Source organism: Pan paniscus, chromosome 6, assembly GCF_029289425.2.
Source record: "Pan paniscus chromosome 6, NHGRI_mPanPan1-v2.0_pri, whole genome shotgun sequence".
NCBI lineage: Eukaryota > Metazoa > Chordata > Mammalia > Primates > Hominidae > Pan > Pan paniscus.
Genome location: NC_073255.2, coordinates 52,442,575 through 52,457,574, shown reverse-complemented (window position 1 = coordinate 52,457,574; position 15,000 = coordinate 52,442,575). Strand labels below are relative to the sequence as shown.

Sequence of the window (15,000 nt, the reverse complement as noted above, 5' to 3'; positions counted from 1 at the left end):
GAATCTCAGGGATGGACAGTCAGGATGGACAACCTATAGGCCTTTCCTCCTCTGAGAATCTCTCTGCTCGGGATCGTTTTTCTGGTTTCCCCTGGCTTGCCTAAATTCTGCTCATTTGTCCCGGCGCATTTTAAGAAGTCATGTGACTTCTAAAGACTTCCCTGACCTCCTCCCTTCATTAGCTGGGTATTTCAGGGGCTTCTACGGCACCCTAGGCTTTCCGGAGCGGCTGTGCTCCTTTATGTATGCGCGACTCCCACTAGGCTATGAGCTACAGGAGGGAGGGTAGGTCTTGCTCCCGGAGAGCACCTTAATCACAGGCGCTGAATGAAAGAATGAACTGGTTGTGCAGGAACCAGGATCCGAACCCGCCTCCCCAGGTACTCTAACACCGGCCCGGCGGAACCTGCAAGCCTCCAGACCACTTGGAGCCTGGGCTGCTCAATGGGTCTGATAATTCCAGGTCCTCTCTGCGGCCAGCGAAGGGAGGTCCCAGGGCGCACCTCGGCAGGGCGGGGGACCCGGGTGAAGGGCGCCTGGAGGCGCGCTGCATTGTTAGGGTGATGAGGCCAGGTGACCCGCCTGGCTCGGGGCGCGGGCGCGGGGGCCGGCCGTGGCGATTGCCCGCGCCGCCTCGAGGGGGCCCTGCCGCGGGCGCCGGCCGCCAGCCAGGAGGACGGGCCCGCCCGCGCGCTACTCGGAGCCCAGCCTCGTTGCGGCCATCGCCCTGCCGGACCGCGCCGCAGGCTCCCCCAGGTACTGGGGCCGGGGAAGGAGGAAACGCGGCCACGCGCCGCGGTCCTCTTTGTTTCGGGCCCGGCGCGGGCTTTCGCGCTCCGGGCGCAGGAACGAGGCTTGGGGAGCACAGAGATCTGGAGCTGGGGCGCGGGGACGGAGTTCGGGGAGCGCGGAGACAGAGTTCGGGGAGCGCGGGGTACGGGAGCTCAGGGCGCGGGGATGGGGTCACGGGAGAACCCAGGTTAGGGAGCGCTGGGACCCGGTTGGGGGCGCACGGGCAAGGGGTTTGGTGCGCGCGGGTACGGGGTTTGGGGCTCGTGGGGGACGGGGGCTCGGCAGGAGTCCCAGGACAGGGGCTGGGGCGCGGGCCAGCTTCGCCGGAGTCCGGGGACGGGGGCGCTGACTGGCTGGGTTTGGGGATTGGCTGGGGCGCAGGACCACTCGAGTGGGACCCGTGGCGCCCGGGCGCCCTGGACTGAGGGCAGAGACCGGAGCAGCTATGTCGCAGTCGCTGTCGGGACCGAGCGGACTTTGCTCCCTAGGACTCCGTCTCGAGACTCCAGGTGGAGAGTGCAGCTAGGGGCTTCAATGGGCAGGCTCAAGACCCTTCTTCTACTTTTTCTAGGCAAGCTCTCCAGTGCTTCTCTTTCCCTTTCCCTTTGGTGGGTGGGAGGCAGGGGGTCTTTACGCGCTTCCTTTTTTTCCCTGAAGGACGGGACCTCGGGGTGGGGGGATATTCTGGGGTGGAGGGTGCTGTCCCAGGCTGGGGGCCAGCTGTGTGGCATGTGCCTCCTGGCACGCAGGAGCTGTCCCTGACAAGCAGGAGGAGGGAGGGTCCCGGACGTCCCAGGGGTCTCTGTGTCGGTGCTGTGCAGCGGCCTGACATGTGAGTCCCGGGTCCTTTGCATGGAGTGATTTGAGTGTCTGTGGCGGGAAGAGATTGAGGCGTTCCTCAGGCATTCTCCAGACAGTGTCAGCAGGTGACCCGAACTCCAGCGTGGTTGAAAAACTCAAAGCGCCATCAGGGTGTGGGGCCAGCAGAGAGCACTACTGAGGGTGGTCACAACCCCCTGGGAAGCCCCCAGGCTTCCTTGGGGCGCATTCACACACTTTGATCTTCCGGGTTGGCTTTCCCCCCATTTTTTTCACTATTTGAATGCATGATCATGGAGGACTCTGAAAATATACTGAAAAGTATGAATGCAGAACTCATTGTATTAATATTGCATGGCCCTTCTGAACTAACCAACCCTTTGACATTTTAGATTTTCTTGAGGCTTTGGTCTGTGCATATTAATTTTTTAAAGTGCTTTCATGCTTTCCCTTTTGAATGAGGTTTACTTGTTCTGGTGATTCTGGTTCTTCTCTCTTTGGGGCCTGTGAGGTTATATTTGCAAATCAATCAACAAGTATTAAGAAAGGCTTTTCTGTGCTGAGGCCTTGAGGGCCAGGGAGGGGGTGGGGAGTCGCTGCAGCTGGAGGGTGGAGGGGCAAGGCCATTACCCAGAGATGGAGGTGCACTGGGTCCTGGTGGGGGTGTGGTAGCACAGAGGGTGGGGGGTGTGTACACAGGGAGTTGACAGGAGGAACTGGCAGCAAGCCCGACTCCTGACCTTAGGAATAGTAATGGTGACCCCGAAGACAAAGTAACAGGCATACCGATTGAGTGTTTGCCTGTGCTAAATGCTTTGCATGCATTCATTTCATTTCACCCAAATTACATTCCTTGGAGGGAGTTGGGATTATGATTACCCCATTTTACAGACGAGTAAACTGAGGCAAAGGAAGGCTAAATAACTTGGCCGAGATGAAATGAAACATGGTGGTAGTGCAGCCTGGGATTCTGGGACAGGACTCTGGGGTCCCAGACCCCTGTTCCTGGCTGCTGCTGCGCGTCTGTCGACTGAATTCTAATGCATGTCCAGACAGCAATTCCTCAGCTGAGACTGCCATAGCTATCAGCAGCTCAGCTGAATTATGTCTTTAAAAAACTATCAAGATAGAAAAACTAGTAGCCCCAGGGCACTACTTATTCCTGAATGCAAATTGATTTTTTTTTTTTTTTTAACAAAGTGTCTCTTTGGCACCTAATGTTTTGAAAGTGAGCTGTTTGCAAATGTGACTCTGGAAATAAAGGGCAGGAGAGGGGGTGTCAAAGTATGCTCTTCCACTGCAGGAGGTGTTGCTGAAGGGGATAGCAGAGACCTGAGGAGGAGGCAGTATGGCAAGAACAGTGAGTGGAAGGGCTGACCTACTATTTGGCAGTCGCAGCTTATATCTGCTTAGGACTCTACACAAGGACCCATTTTACAGATGAGTAAAATACCAAGTAAATTCTTAAAGTCTGGGAACAGTTAGGGATCTGAATGAGCCCAGTCCTCTGACTCTATGTGCCCCATTCCTTTCCTAAGATCAGCCTGTTGTAAACCACCCCTGTTCAAGGGAAGCCTCTTGTTCCCTCCCTGTGTCCCTGTGTATGAACTTGAGAGGGGGAGGAACTTTCCACCTTCCTGAGGGCAGAAAGCATTGTTTAGATCCCTGCCACTTACTAGGAAGCCAGAGACATTTGCTGAGTGCCTCAGCAGCACGCTTAGAATTGAGGCTTCGAGGCTTCCTCACAGTGGCCCCCATAGATTTCCCAGGGAGGGGCCTCCTGTCTTGCGGGTTGATCTGGTGGGTTTGCTCCATGCAGCAGGAGCTATCATGGGAAGGGTGGGTCTGGGCGTCTGAAGCTCTCCAGGAGGTCAGCTGACCCTGGGACCCCCGGGTCCTTCCTGTAGGACCCCAGAAATCACTGGGGAATCAGCTAACCCCTGCAAGCCATGCCTGGAATGACCTAGAGCCAGTCCTGTCTACCTAGAATCCTCTGCTGCTATCCTTGTTGATCTAGAATGAGGGATGCTGGTTAGTTGGTTAATTAAGTAGGTGGTTGATTAACTTAGTTACTCCCTTCTTCACAGCAAGAGTATTAAAAACCATCAGAACATGGAACACAGTTCTTTCTTTCTGCCCCCACAGTGAAGGGCGTGTTGCGTGGCTTCATCTTCACAGGGATCATGGCTCACAGTTGTGTCGTTTCCACGCTGCCTCACTGCTCCTAAAACGCCGAGACAAGAAAAATCGCTGCCACCAAAATGCTGCTGAGCAGGACTAAATTCTCCTAGATTGAGGGCGTTTTGAATCTTAGAGTATGTTGAATCCGGATGCAGGCCCGTGTCCTGCCGTGGGGCTTTTCGAGTGCAGCTCGGGCAGGAACAGTGGTTTCCTTGATGTCTATCCGTTTCTCGTAAAAGCAGAAAACTAGACTCTCCAAGTTTCGTGAGCTTTCTGTTTGTACTCTGTGACTCAGGAATGTGTTTGGTGCACATCCATCACTGCAATGTGGGATGTAGTGCTGAGCTCGGGGTCCCTCGGGTGTCTCCATTGTCTGCATGGAGGCATCTCCTGTCCTGCTCAGTGTACTCCAGGAGCACCGTGGCCCTCTAGACACACCTCTAACCACCGCCCCCCCCCCCCAACCCCCTGCCCCATGCACCTGGCGCAGCTCTACCTGGTATCCCTCACCTGTTGCCTCCTACCCTCGCTGGGAGTTGCCTCTGCGAAACAGGAGGGAGGAGGCCAGTGAAAATGAGGGTGACTGAGGATGGGGGCCATCAACTTGGGGATGAAGCACTGCACACAATTTAGGGTCCCTCGGAATGCCTCACTGTGTCAGGGAAGGGGAGGATTCTCACATGCTTCTTTTTATTTTTTTATTTTTATTTTTTTGAGATGGAGTCTTGCTGGAGTCCAGGCTGGAGTCCAGTCGGGCCATCTCAGCTCACTGCAATCTCTGCCTCCTGGGTTCAAGCAATTCTGCCTCAGCCTCCCAAGTAGCTGGGATTACAGGCGCATACCACCATGCCCAGCTAATTTTTGTATTTTTAGTAGAGATGGGGTTTCGCCTTGTTGGCTAGGCTGGTCTCCAACTCCTGACCTCAGGTGATCCACCTGCCTCGGCCTCCCAAAGTGTGGGGTTACAGGCGTGAGCCACTGTGCCCGGCCGATTTTTTTTTTTTTTTGGAAGGCAGTAGTCTACTACTCTTTTGTCTCCTGGGCAAAATGAATGAAAGATTATACTGAAGGATTCTATGTCTGTGATCTAGAAAATTCCCTCTGGCAGAGGGAGGTGCTCCCAGAGCTAGGGAAGTGCTCCTCAGAGCCACCCCTCAGGGGAGAGACCTCTCTGTCCCTGTCTCCACCCCAGCGCTGGGCAGGAAGCCCTGGGAGCCCTCTGCAAACAGCCCGCCAGCTCTCAGCCTAATAACGCGGCTAACAAGACCCCCTTCCTTTTACTACTCAAGTACCCAAGGTGGCTTGGGCGCTTTCTGTCCCTAGTCTGATCGTTGCTGAACCGTGCATGTATGCCATCCTGATGGTCTCCCTTTTCTGGAAGAGAGCGCTGAGACTTAGCGAGCTCAAGTAACTTGTGTGTGTTGTGAGGATACTGAGCCTTGGATCTGAATCCCGGTCCGTCAGCAATGCTTGGAGTTCTTGCCAAGATGAGGGGTTTGTGCAGTCCCCACCCACAGCCCAGCCCCTGGAGTGGCCAGGCCAAGGCTCAGGAGCTGCGGCGTGCCTGCCGTCTACCTCAGCCAGTGCGCCAGCCCCAGCTGCTTCCTCGGACCCCAAGGCTGGGCCTTTCTTTACTCTTCCTTCCTCCCTCAGCTCTAATTATGGTTCATGTTAGATTGTCTGCCCTTCCTCTTCCTCTTCTCTTTTGGGGAAAGATAATAGCACTTAATACGCCCTTTGCAGGCCTGGCTTTGTTTCTAAGATATCAGAAGAATCTTTAGGAATCTTTCTTCCAGCTGCCCAAGCGAGCGGCAACCTGTCGGCACCCAGGAAGGATGAATACGGGTGCCCTGCTGACGATTACAAGTGCCACTCCTAGCCAGGCCATGCCCCTGGGGACACCGGGGACACCTCCAGGTGGACTAAAGTGTGTCACCTCCTTTCATTGTGTCTTGGCAGCCACAGTGTGACGTGGCACCTCTTGTGTGTAGAGTTTATGAAACTGCTCCTGAAAAGTAGAGACCAATTCGTTGATGCTTTGAATACACTGGAATACACTCGTGGCGATACTGAAAGAAAGAAAGTCCTCGGGAAGTGTCTGGCCAAGGCCGTTCACTGCCGTCTGCAGTTGCTTTTCTTTTTACAGGAGAGCTCGGGCTCTGCTCCAGGCCCTGGGATTATTTCTCGCTGGAGGATTCAGGAATCTGCGCTCTCCCCATCACCCTGGAACACAGCTGCAGTGTGTAACATTTCACTCACTTGGAGCCACACAATAAAAGGCACAGGCCCACATCTGGCTGTGCAGGGCAGGCGGGCAGGAGAGTGGGCCCTGGGGCACACTGGGCCATTAGCAAGGGCATCTGCGTCCTGGCCTGTGCACATTCCTCCCTGGAGCGCCGGGCTGGCTCTGCAAACAAAGGGGCCTGGTCCTGGCATTCTTCTCCACCTTGTAATCCATCACCTTTCTTAGAGGTGTCCCTGGGTGCCTACCCCTTTCATCACTGGCCATTTGGGAGGTAGATCAAAGGTACGCACAGGAGGCAGTGACATAGGCCAGGCTCTGGCATCCCACAAACCTGGGGCAGAACTGTCCTTTGTCCTGAGAGGTCCTGGGGTTATTGTGACTGTGTTTGTCATTTGTCACCTGCAGCCTGGGGTTGTCGTTCCTCCACAGGTTTGCTCCTCCACTGGTTCCGGAGCTCAGGGGTAGGAGCCACGTGGGGTTTTGTTTCCTCCTTTTGGGCTCCAGGCCCAGTGTACTTTGGTCCTGCTGAATTTCCATGGCCCCAGGGGCCTGAAAAGCACCTTGTGGTCCTTCTGGAGAACCACTTCCTCATTCTTGGAGGTGCTAATCTGATCCCCTGGGAGGGAGCTGTGTGCTAAGTGGTTGACACAGGGGAGGCCAGCGTGATAGAGATGAGTTTTTCTCCAAAGATCAAGGACAGGTGTTTCCAGTTTGTCTCCTCTGGAAAGACCTGCAGAGCCGGGTGGACAGGGCTGGAGGAAAGGGGGCCTGTGTCCATGTCTTGGGTAGGTGCTAAGGGAGACAGGAGGGCTCTACGTGGGTGAAGAATGCATTTCTCTCTTGTCCTGCACGCAGGAGGGAGGCACATTTTTTATCTGTATTACTCGGAGAGTAGCAGAAGACTCTCAAGTAATGAGCATATTTTTGCTGCTTTTTTTTTTTTTTTTTTTTTGAGGCGGAGTCTCACTCTGTCGCCCAGGCTGGAGTGTAGTGGTACAATCTCAGCTTACTGCAAGATCCGCCTCCCGGGTTCACGCCATTCTCCTGCCTCAGCCTCCCAAGTAGCTGGGACTACAGGCGCCTGCCACTACGCCTGGCTGCCTGGCTAATATTTTGTATTTTTAGTAGAGACGGGGTTTCACCATGTTAGCCAGAATGGTCTCGATCTCCTGACCTCGTGATCCGCCCTCTTCGGCCTCCCAAAGTGCTGGGATTACAGGCGTGAGCCACCGCGCCTGGCCGTATCTTTGCTTCTTAATTTGCTTTTTGACTATTTTTCTACAAAATAATTTTCTTGTAATATGTGCTCCTTGTAGACTTGGAAAAGATAGAGAAATGCTAAGGAAAAAGGAAAAAATTCCTTCTAATATCACCTCCACAGAGGTTCGTATTTTAGCCTTCTTGTGTGCCATATGTTTTCTGTGCTTTTTTAATTTACCAAGCTGAGATCATACCATATGTATTATTTTGTATCCTGCATTTTAAAATCAATGTGGTAGTATAAGCATTTCCCAATCCAGAAATAGCTCTGCATAAATATGACTGCTGATGACAGTATAGTACTCCAGTATGTGGATGTACCATGATATTTGGACTTCACTATTTGTTCATTGATCATTTACATCCTGTGTTATGCTTGCACATAGGTCTTTGGGCAGATCGTCTAGTCATGCTCTTGAAAGGATTTCTAGCAGACTCTTTGGCGTCAAAGAATACAAACATCTTTTTTTTTAAACTTTGGTAAAACATGCATAACATGAACTTTGTCGTTTTAATCATGTTTAACTGCGCAGTTAGGCGACATTAAGAACCTTCACGTTGTTGTGCAGCCATCACCACCCTCCAGCTCCAGAACTCTTTCCATTTTGCAGAACTGAAACTCGGTGTCCCTTAAGCACTAACTCCCCATGTTCCCCTCCCCCCAGTCCCTGGCAACCACCATTCTACTTTCTGTCCCTATGAAACGGACTACATCGGGTGCCTCATACAAGTGGAATCATCAGTATTTGTATTTTTTGTGATTTGTTTATTTCACTTAGAATACTGTACTCAAGGTTTCATCCATGTTGTAGCATGTGTCACAATTTCTCTCTTTTTAAGGCTGAATAATACCGTGTGTGTGTGTGTGTGTGTGTGTGTGTGTCTGTATGAATAGCACATTTTGTTTATCCATTCATCTGTTGATACACTTCAGTTACTTCTACCCTTCGGCTGTTGTGAATAATGCTGCTATGGACATGGGTGTATAAGTCCCTGCTTTCCATTTTTTTTTTGGTGAACACAAGCTTTTTGGAACTCCTTAGTATATATGGTCAAATTGCAGTTGAGACATAGGGTGCTGGCTGGATTCTCACGGTGTCCACCCGCTGTCCTTAAACATGGCTAGGTTATCACCCCCAGGGTAAAAACCAGGCCTGCAGGAAAAGGAAGAGGGAGACTTCTTACCAAGCTATTTTGACAGATTGTGTAAACTCTGTGATTAATGGGATGAGAAAGCAGGAAGAATGTCTTTCATTTAAAAAAAAAAAAAGAGCCTTCGGGGTTGCTTGGTTTTATTTTCAATTAAAAGGGTCTGATTTTGTTTCTGGAGAATGGTTTTAATTTGGATAAATGGTTCAGTCTGGGAACCGCATGCCAGAGCCTATGATCTATGAGTGCAATTACTCAGGGTTTCCTCGGCTGCTTTTCTGAGGGAATGGTCCAGAACTGGGCTCGCTCTGGTTTGGCTCTGTTAAACGTCGATGCAGGCCCTGGGCAGTTGGAGTGAGGCGGTTCTTGTGATCAGTCCTTGAAGTGCAGCCATAATGCCCTCCCCATAATGCCTTCCCCAACTGATGGTGGTTAATTTTTACCCTCTAAGAATGTGTTCAAAATTCCAAGTCAGGAATGTCAACAGCAGGCTGTTGTTTCCCCCTCCTTGGAACATGTTGAACCAGAATTACTGGCATCTTTTCCAACGTGGGCATTTGCAGAATTGGTGGGATTTGGGGGCTCAAGGAGGAGGCAGACTCATCCTAATGTTTCTCCTCTGGATTACTCGAGGTCCCTGGCCGGGCAGGCCTGCAGGCCCAGAGACGGGGTGGTGGGTTGCTCTATCTGGGGTCAACTGGTGTTTCTTTCCAAGAGGATGCTGGGCTGGGGGAGGTGAGGGACTAAATCCTGGGCGACTTTGCAGAAGGACCCGTCGCGATGGAGGGGCAGCGTGGGCAGAGGCCCTGGGCAGGGCCACCTGCTGTGTTCTGGAGTAGCAAAGGGGATTTGCAGAAGGCAAAGTAGAATACAAAGACACAAGGTAGGGTGTTTCACCCTTTAGGAGAACTGTGGCAAAGCCCTGGACAACTTTCCATGGTGCTTGTAGATTTGAGACCAATGTCCCACCGACCTAGGGGGCTCGTGGGAGGCAGTGTGGAGGGTGGCAGGGTGTCCCCAGGGTGGGAGGTGGAGACAGTCTGCACAGAAATTTCCAAGAGCACAGCCCATAAGGGAAGAATAGGCTTGCTCGTGAGGTGGGTGAAGGCATTGCCCTGCTGGCTTGTATCAGGGCGCTGGCTCCTGGGTCCTCAACAAAGGGCATATTAGCATAATGAATAGTTAAGTCACTTGGTTGGGCTCCAGTCCTTGGGGCCGTGGTCTCTCTCTGAGGGAAGGACTGGTGGGTGGGCCCCACCTCTGGAGATCCAGCCTGCATTGGGACCACACGGTTTGAGAAATGTTTTCCCAAGCCTGGGCCACACGTGCCCCTTGATTTCTGGGGCAGCCCTGGTGGCAACTCCCCACATATCCCTGTGAGGCCTTTCTCATTTTCCACTGGCAAGGATTCAGGTGTAACCAGATTATTCTGATGAAAAATTTGAGTGAGACGGGTAACCCGCAACACACAGAGTTGCTATGTTTTGCTCTTTTTTTTTTTTTTGAGACAGAGTCTCGTTCTGTCGCCCAGGCACAATCTCAGCTCACTGCAACCTCCCCCTCCCGGGTTCAAATGATTCTTCTGCCTCAGCCTCCATAGCTGGGACTACAGACATGTGCCACCACTCCCCGCTAATTTTTGTATTTTTAGTAGAGACAGTGTTTCACCATGTTGGCCAGGCTGGTCTCGAACTCCTGACCTCAGGCGATCTGCCCGCCTCGGCCTCCCAAAGTGCTGGGATTACAGGCATGAGCCACTGCACCCGGTCATGTGTTGCTCTTTAACTCCCCACCCCCACCTCCATTAAATAGGAATAATCCAAAACATAGGTCATCAAGAGCATACTGTGCTTTTAAGGCATTTTGCTTATTATTAGTAGAGATTTTGCGACAACTGGAATGGTGTTTATTCACTTTTTAAAGGCTCACTCTTCTCACAGGATAACAGAACACATGATCATTCATTTTCCTCTTCCCACAAAGGTGTTTGCAGCAGTGGGCGTGAGAAGCATAGTGTGTGTGTGACTACCACTCCAATGGTTCTCCCAAACCTGGATCCTGACCTAGGCGTTGCCAGTCTCTGGGTGTCACCCTCCCATTTATGACTGTAGTGACTTCTCAGAATGCCCTGGAGGGATGGCCTTACTCCAAATGATCCCTCGGTTGCCGGGCTATTTGTGAGTAAAAGATGTTTGTCAGTGCTGCTTCTTTTAGAACATGCCCATTCCACATCAGCTCAGCTTGTCGGGTGTCTGGTTGTCTGTGCGGAGCCCATGGGGAGGTCTCTGCAGCCTCACACCTAGCAGTGAGGTGGCCCCTCTACGTGGTCATGCCCTGCGGAGTTGCATTCCTCTCCCTGATGGCTGGCTGCCAGGACCTGTGGGCCCTGGCGGCGAGAGGGGTGGGAGGTGCTCTGGCTCCTGCCAGGCTAGCTCTTCACAGACTGGGTTAGTTCTTCCGAAGCATAGTTCCCTGGGACACCACGCACGGGGCAAGCACAGCTGTGTGGCCAGCGGCATGCTGACAGGGCTAGACACGCACTGGGCCGCTTAATGCCGACCTTGGCCTGTGAGTCTGTGACCAGGACTCTTGGTGAGCGGCCAGCTGGGGGCTGTTGGTGCTGAGTTCAGCTTTGTAGCCAAAAAGGTTCCAGCTGATTTCCAGACAGACCCGGCTTCCGTTTTCAATGCCAAGATGAGCTGGGCGAATGAGTGGGAGCGGACAGAGGCTTTTGGCTGACTGTGATCGCTATTGTCTGGAGTCCCCTTGACCCTCTGGAGGTACTGCCTCTCCTTTCATTTGTACACACCGGTTTTTCTGCACGGTTCCGCCTCTTGTCAGCTCTGTGAGCTCTGGGGACACCAGCTTTTCCGTTTCCCATACTGCCAGATGGCTTTGAGCAAACAAGAGGAAGGCCCCAGCGTGGGTGCAGCCTGTGGCTGCGTTGTCCTGCCTGTTTACCCTGGGGGTGAAGCGGAAAGGGAGCAGGCTTTGCAGGAACCCAGGTGGCACCCCTTCTCGTCCCTGCCACTTGTTCTCTTTGTGGCCCTGGGATGGTCCCCAAACTTCTCTGAAGTGGTGCTGAAAACTGTGTTGATAGCACGGACCTCACTGAGCTGTTAGGAGTAGCTGTCGACACTGTGTACCCGAGGTTCTCTCCAGTGGAAACCAGGTTAGCCTTCAATTCCTTTTCTTTCATCTGTGGTTGGTCACCCTTTTGAGAGCTCTAACCCCAAAAGAAGTGTTTTTCAGATTGGCCCAAGTTCCTCCACGTTGGGCCCCCCAAGACAGACTGACTGAGAAGGGAGTGGAGCTGTGGGCCTCCTGAGTCCTTCCCAGGCTATGTCCCTTCCAGAGTGGTCCAGGTGGGAGGCTGACTACCAGAGGCCTGGCCCTCTGTTCTGAGGCCCAGTTAGCCATGGCCTTCATCTGCTCACATTCTGTGGGATTGGGTTGTGTAATTTTTGTTGTATCTCTCTGTCCTCATTAAATCTGAATTCCTCCAAGGACAAGAAGGCTGCTGCTGCTTAAAAAAAAAAAAAGAAAGAAAAAAAATGATAAGAGCTTTAGAAGGAGCTTAGAGTTAGCTACGTGTACTTGCCAAGGTGTGACATCACTCAGAGCCTCCATTCCATCCTCTGGACAGCCAGGGGCTGGCCTCCCAAACCGGTGCTCACTGGGCACACTTCACTATGGGAGGGGATACTTGCACATCTAGATGAAAACATTCTAGAAGTGATTGCTTACGAGGAGAGAGGGAAATGCCGGCACATTTTCCCAGGGTTTTGTTCATGTTTTTATTAGGGCCACAACTTTCATTCTTGGAGTTTTGCTTTGTAAATTATTCCTTTAACTTGGAGAAGAGAACCATTTACAACTCATCTTACAGACTTGAGAATCTAGCCTACTGATATTTCCTTGGAAAATAGCCACATTGCAAGTTGTTGTGTTACTGAAAGTTGATGACAAATGTCCCCAGGAGTCCATGCAGGTTTCCTGAGAAGAGTTGCACCTACGGAGCTGTGACTTCAGCACAAAAGAATATTCTTTCTGGACAGAGTGTGTTGTGGGGTTTGTTTCCTTCAAATCTGTACTGCCAAATGGCAAGAATCATTTCCTTTTTCTTCCTCGGAAAATGGATTCCAGTCTTGATGCAGAGCTGCCAGCACTGTGTAATCCCTTGTGTAATATTTATTTATTTATTTTTTCTTTTTATTGAGACGGAGTCTCGCTCTTGTTGCCCAGGCTGGAGTGCAATGGAGTGATCTTGGCTCACTGCAACCTCCGCCTCCCAGGTTCAAGTGATTCTCCTGCCTCAGCCTCCCAAGTAGTTGGGATTATAGGCGCCTGCCACCACGCCTGGCTAATTTTTTATATTTTTAGTAGAGGGGGGGTTTCACCATGTTGGCCAGGCTGGTCTGGAACTCTTGACCTCAGGTGATCCGCCTGCCTTGGCCTACCAAAGTGCTGGGATTACAGGCATGAGCCACCACGCCCGACCTATTCTTTTTATTGAGACAGAGTCTTGTTCTGTCACCCAGGCTGGAGTGCAGTGGCACCATCTCGGCTCACTGCATCCTCCACCTACCAGGTTCAAGTGATTCTCCTGTCTCAGCCTCCCAAGTAGCTGGGATTACAGATGACCATCACCACGCCCAGCTAATTTTTGTATTTTTAGTAGAGACGAGGTTTCCCCATGTTGGCCAAGCTGGTCTTGAACTCATGACCTCAGGTGATCCACCCACCTTGGCCTCCCAAAGTGTTAGGATTACAGACGTGAGCCACCACGCCCCGTCCCTGTGTAATATGTATGTATGTATGTTTGTGATAGAATCTCACTCTGTTGCCCAGGCTGGAGTGCAGTGGCGCCATCTTGGCTCACTGGAACCTCCACCTCCCTGGTTCGAGCAATTCTCCTGCCTCAGCCTCTCGAGTAGCTGGGATTACAGGTGCCCATCACCACACCTGGCTAATTTTTTAAATTTTTAGTAGAGACGGGGTTTCATCATGTTGGCCAGGCTGGTCTGGAACTCCTGACCCCAGGTGATCCACCCTCCTCGGCCTCCCAAAGTGCTTGGATTACAGGCGTGAGCCACTGCGCCTGGACCCTTGTGTAATATTTAAATGCAGGTTTTGTTCTTATAAAGATGTTGGGCATCCAGCAGACTTGTCCTGGGAAAATGTCTCCTCTCCCCCTTTTTGCTTTGTGCTGAGACCCCCAGATCGTGTTCACAAATACTGCATCAGGGACTGAGTGCACGTAAGACACTAGCCAAATTTTGGAGAGATGTTTGGGTTCATATAATACATAGGCTTCGTGCCTGAAGCACATCAATTCTCAGATGAGCAACTGCTCAGATCCCTGCCTGGAGGAGGAGTGGGTGTGGTGATGGCAGCCATGCTGTGAATACTGTGGGCTTTGTTCACAGCCACAGTGAGGAGGAGATAGTGTGTCCCGGTACAAGTTATCGCTCTATCAGCAGATCCATCTGTCCTTCCTCAAAGAGGCTGCGGCCCACTTCAGGGCCATTGTGTCAAACAGTTGGCATTTGGCCTTGGCCCTGGGTAAAACACATGGCAGGGTATCACGTGGGTGCCACTCACGACTCCCCCACATCTGCCGGGGTTTCCATAACGCACTGTTCTGTTTGCAGCTGCACGAATGCGATATGGCACAGCAGCCGCTCATAGACCTCAGGCTTGTTGCCATGCATAGAAGGTGCACACCGCAGAGTGGAGGCCGCGGGCAGGGAAGTAGCTGGCATGAATTATTGACTGTGTGTGAGGCCCTGTGCGGGGAGATTCACTTGTTCCTTCCTTTATTCATTTATTCATTCACTCACTCATTCCTTTCATGCAGCTCATGTTCAGTGAGTGCCTGCTGTGTCTCAGATACATTTAACCCTCACTAACTCTGTAGAAACTGAGACTCAGAAGGTGAATGCAGGGCGAGGTAGCTTGCCCACCATCTCAGCTTGGACATGGCAGGGCAAGGGGCTTCCGATCATGCCTCTCAGACCCAGAGTCTGCTTGTCTCCATTCTGCCTGCTCCGGAGCCCCCAGTTCTTCCAGCTGCATCTCGAAGGTGAAGGAAGACGATCCCGTGGCCTGCTCAGGACTATGTGCCTGCTGCTGTGGCCTGGCTCGCCTCTCCCTACCCTCTCCTGCAGGCCCCAGGGTCCTCTGGAGTCCAAGGCTTAGTGTTTTGAATCACTGGCCTTTCCTTTGAGAAAAATGGGGCTCCCTGTGCCAACTTTTCAAGGGCTTGATGGCAGGGCAGCCTCTCAGAGGGTCTTGGGGGAGCTCCCAGAGTGGAGTTTTGCCGGGGTGCCTGTGGGTACAGACAGCAAGGTGGAGGCAGCTTAGAAATCAGCATGTCACATTGGGCTGGAGAATCAGCCGGATGCCCGAGCCTCTTGTTTTAGGGGGCGACTGGCAGAATAAGTCATGTTAGGCCCAGCTTGTTCCTTATTACTGAGCGATGTTACCTACGAGGGATGTACCACAGTTTACTTAACCACTCACCAGTTGCAGGACTTCCAGTTCATGAACAT

At 52.2% G+C, this 15,000-nt stretch overlaps 1 protein-coding gene across 2 annotated transcripts in view; it reads left to right on the top strand.

Moving 5' to 3' along the window:
* The first annotated feature begins 220 nt into the window (after nucleotides 1-220).
* The window catches only part of TNS3 (tensin 3), a 307,731-nt gene continuing 292,951 nt past the window's right edge, over nucleotides 221-15,000 (top strand). The window contains exon 1 of one of the 2 annotated variants that reach the window (XM_008975482.5): nucleotides 221-380. In XM_008975482.5, coding sequence (XP_008973730.3) covers nucleotides 336-380 — 45 coding nt within the window. In that variant the 5' untranslated portion in view covers nucleotides 221-335. Of the gene's footprint in view, nucleotides 381-623; nucleotides 757-15,000 lie in introns of those variants that run through there. The other variant, XM_034964064.2, reaches the window with a different exon arrangement.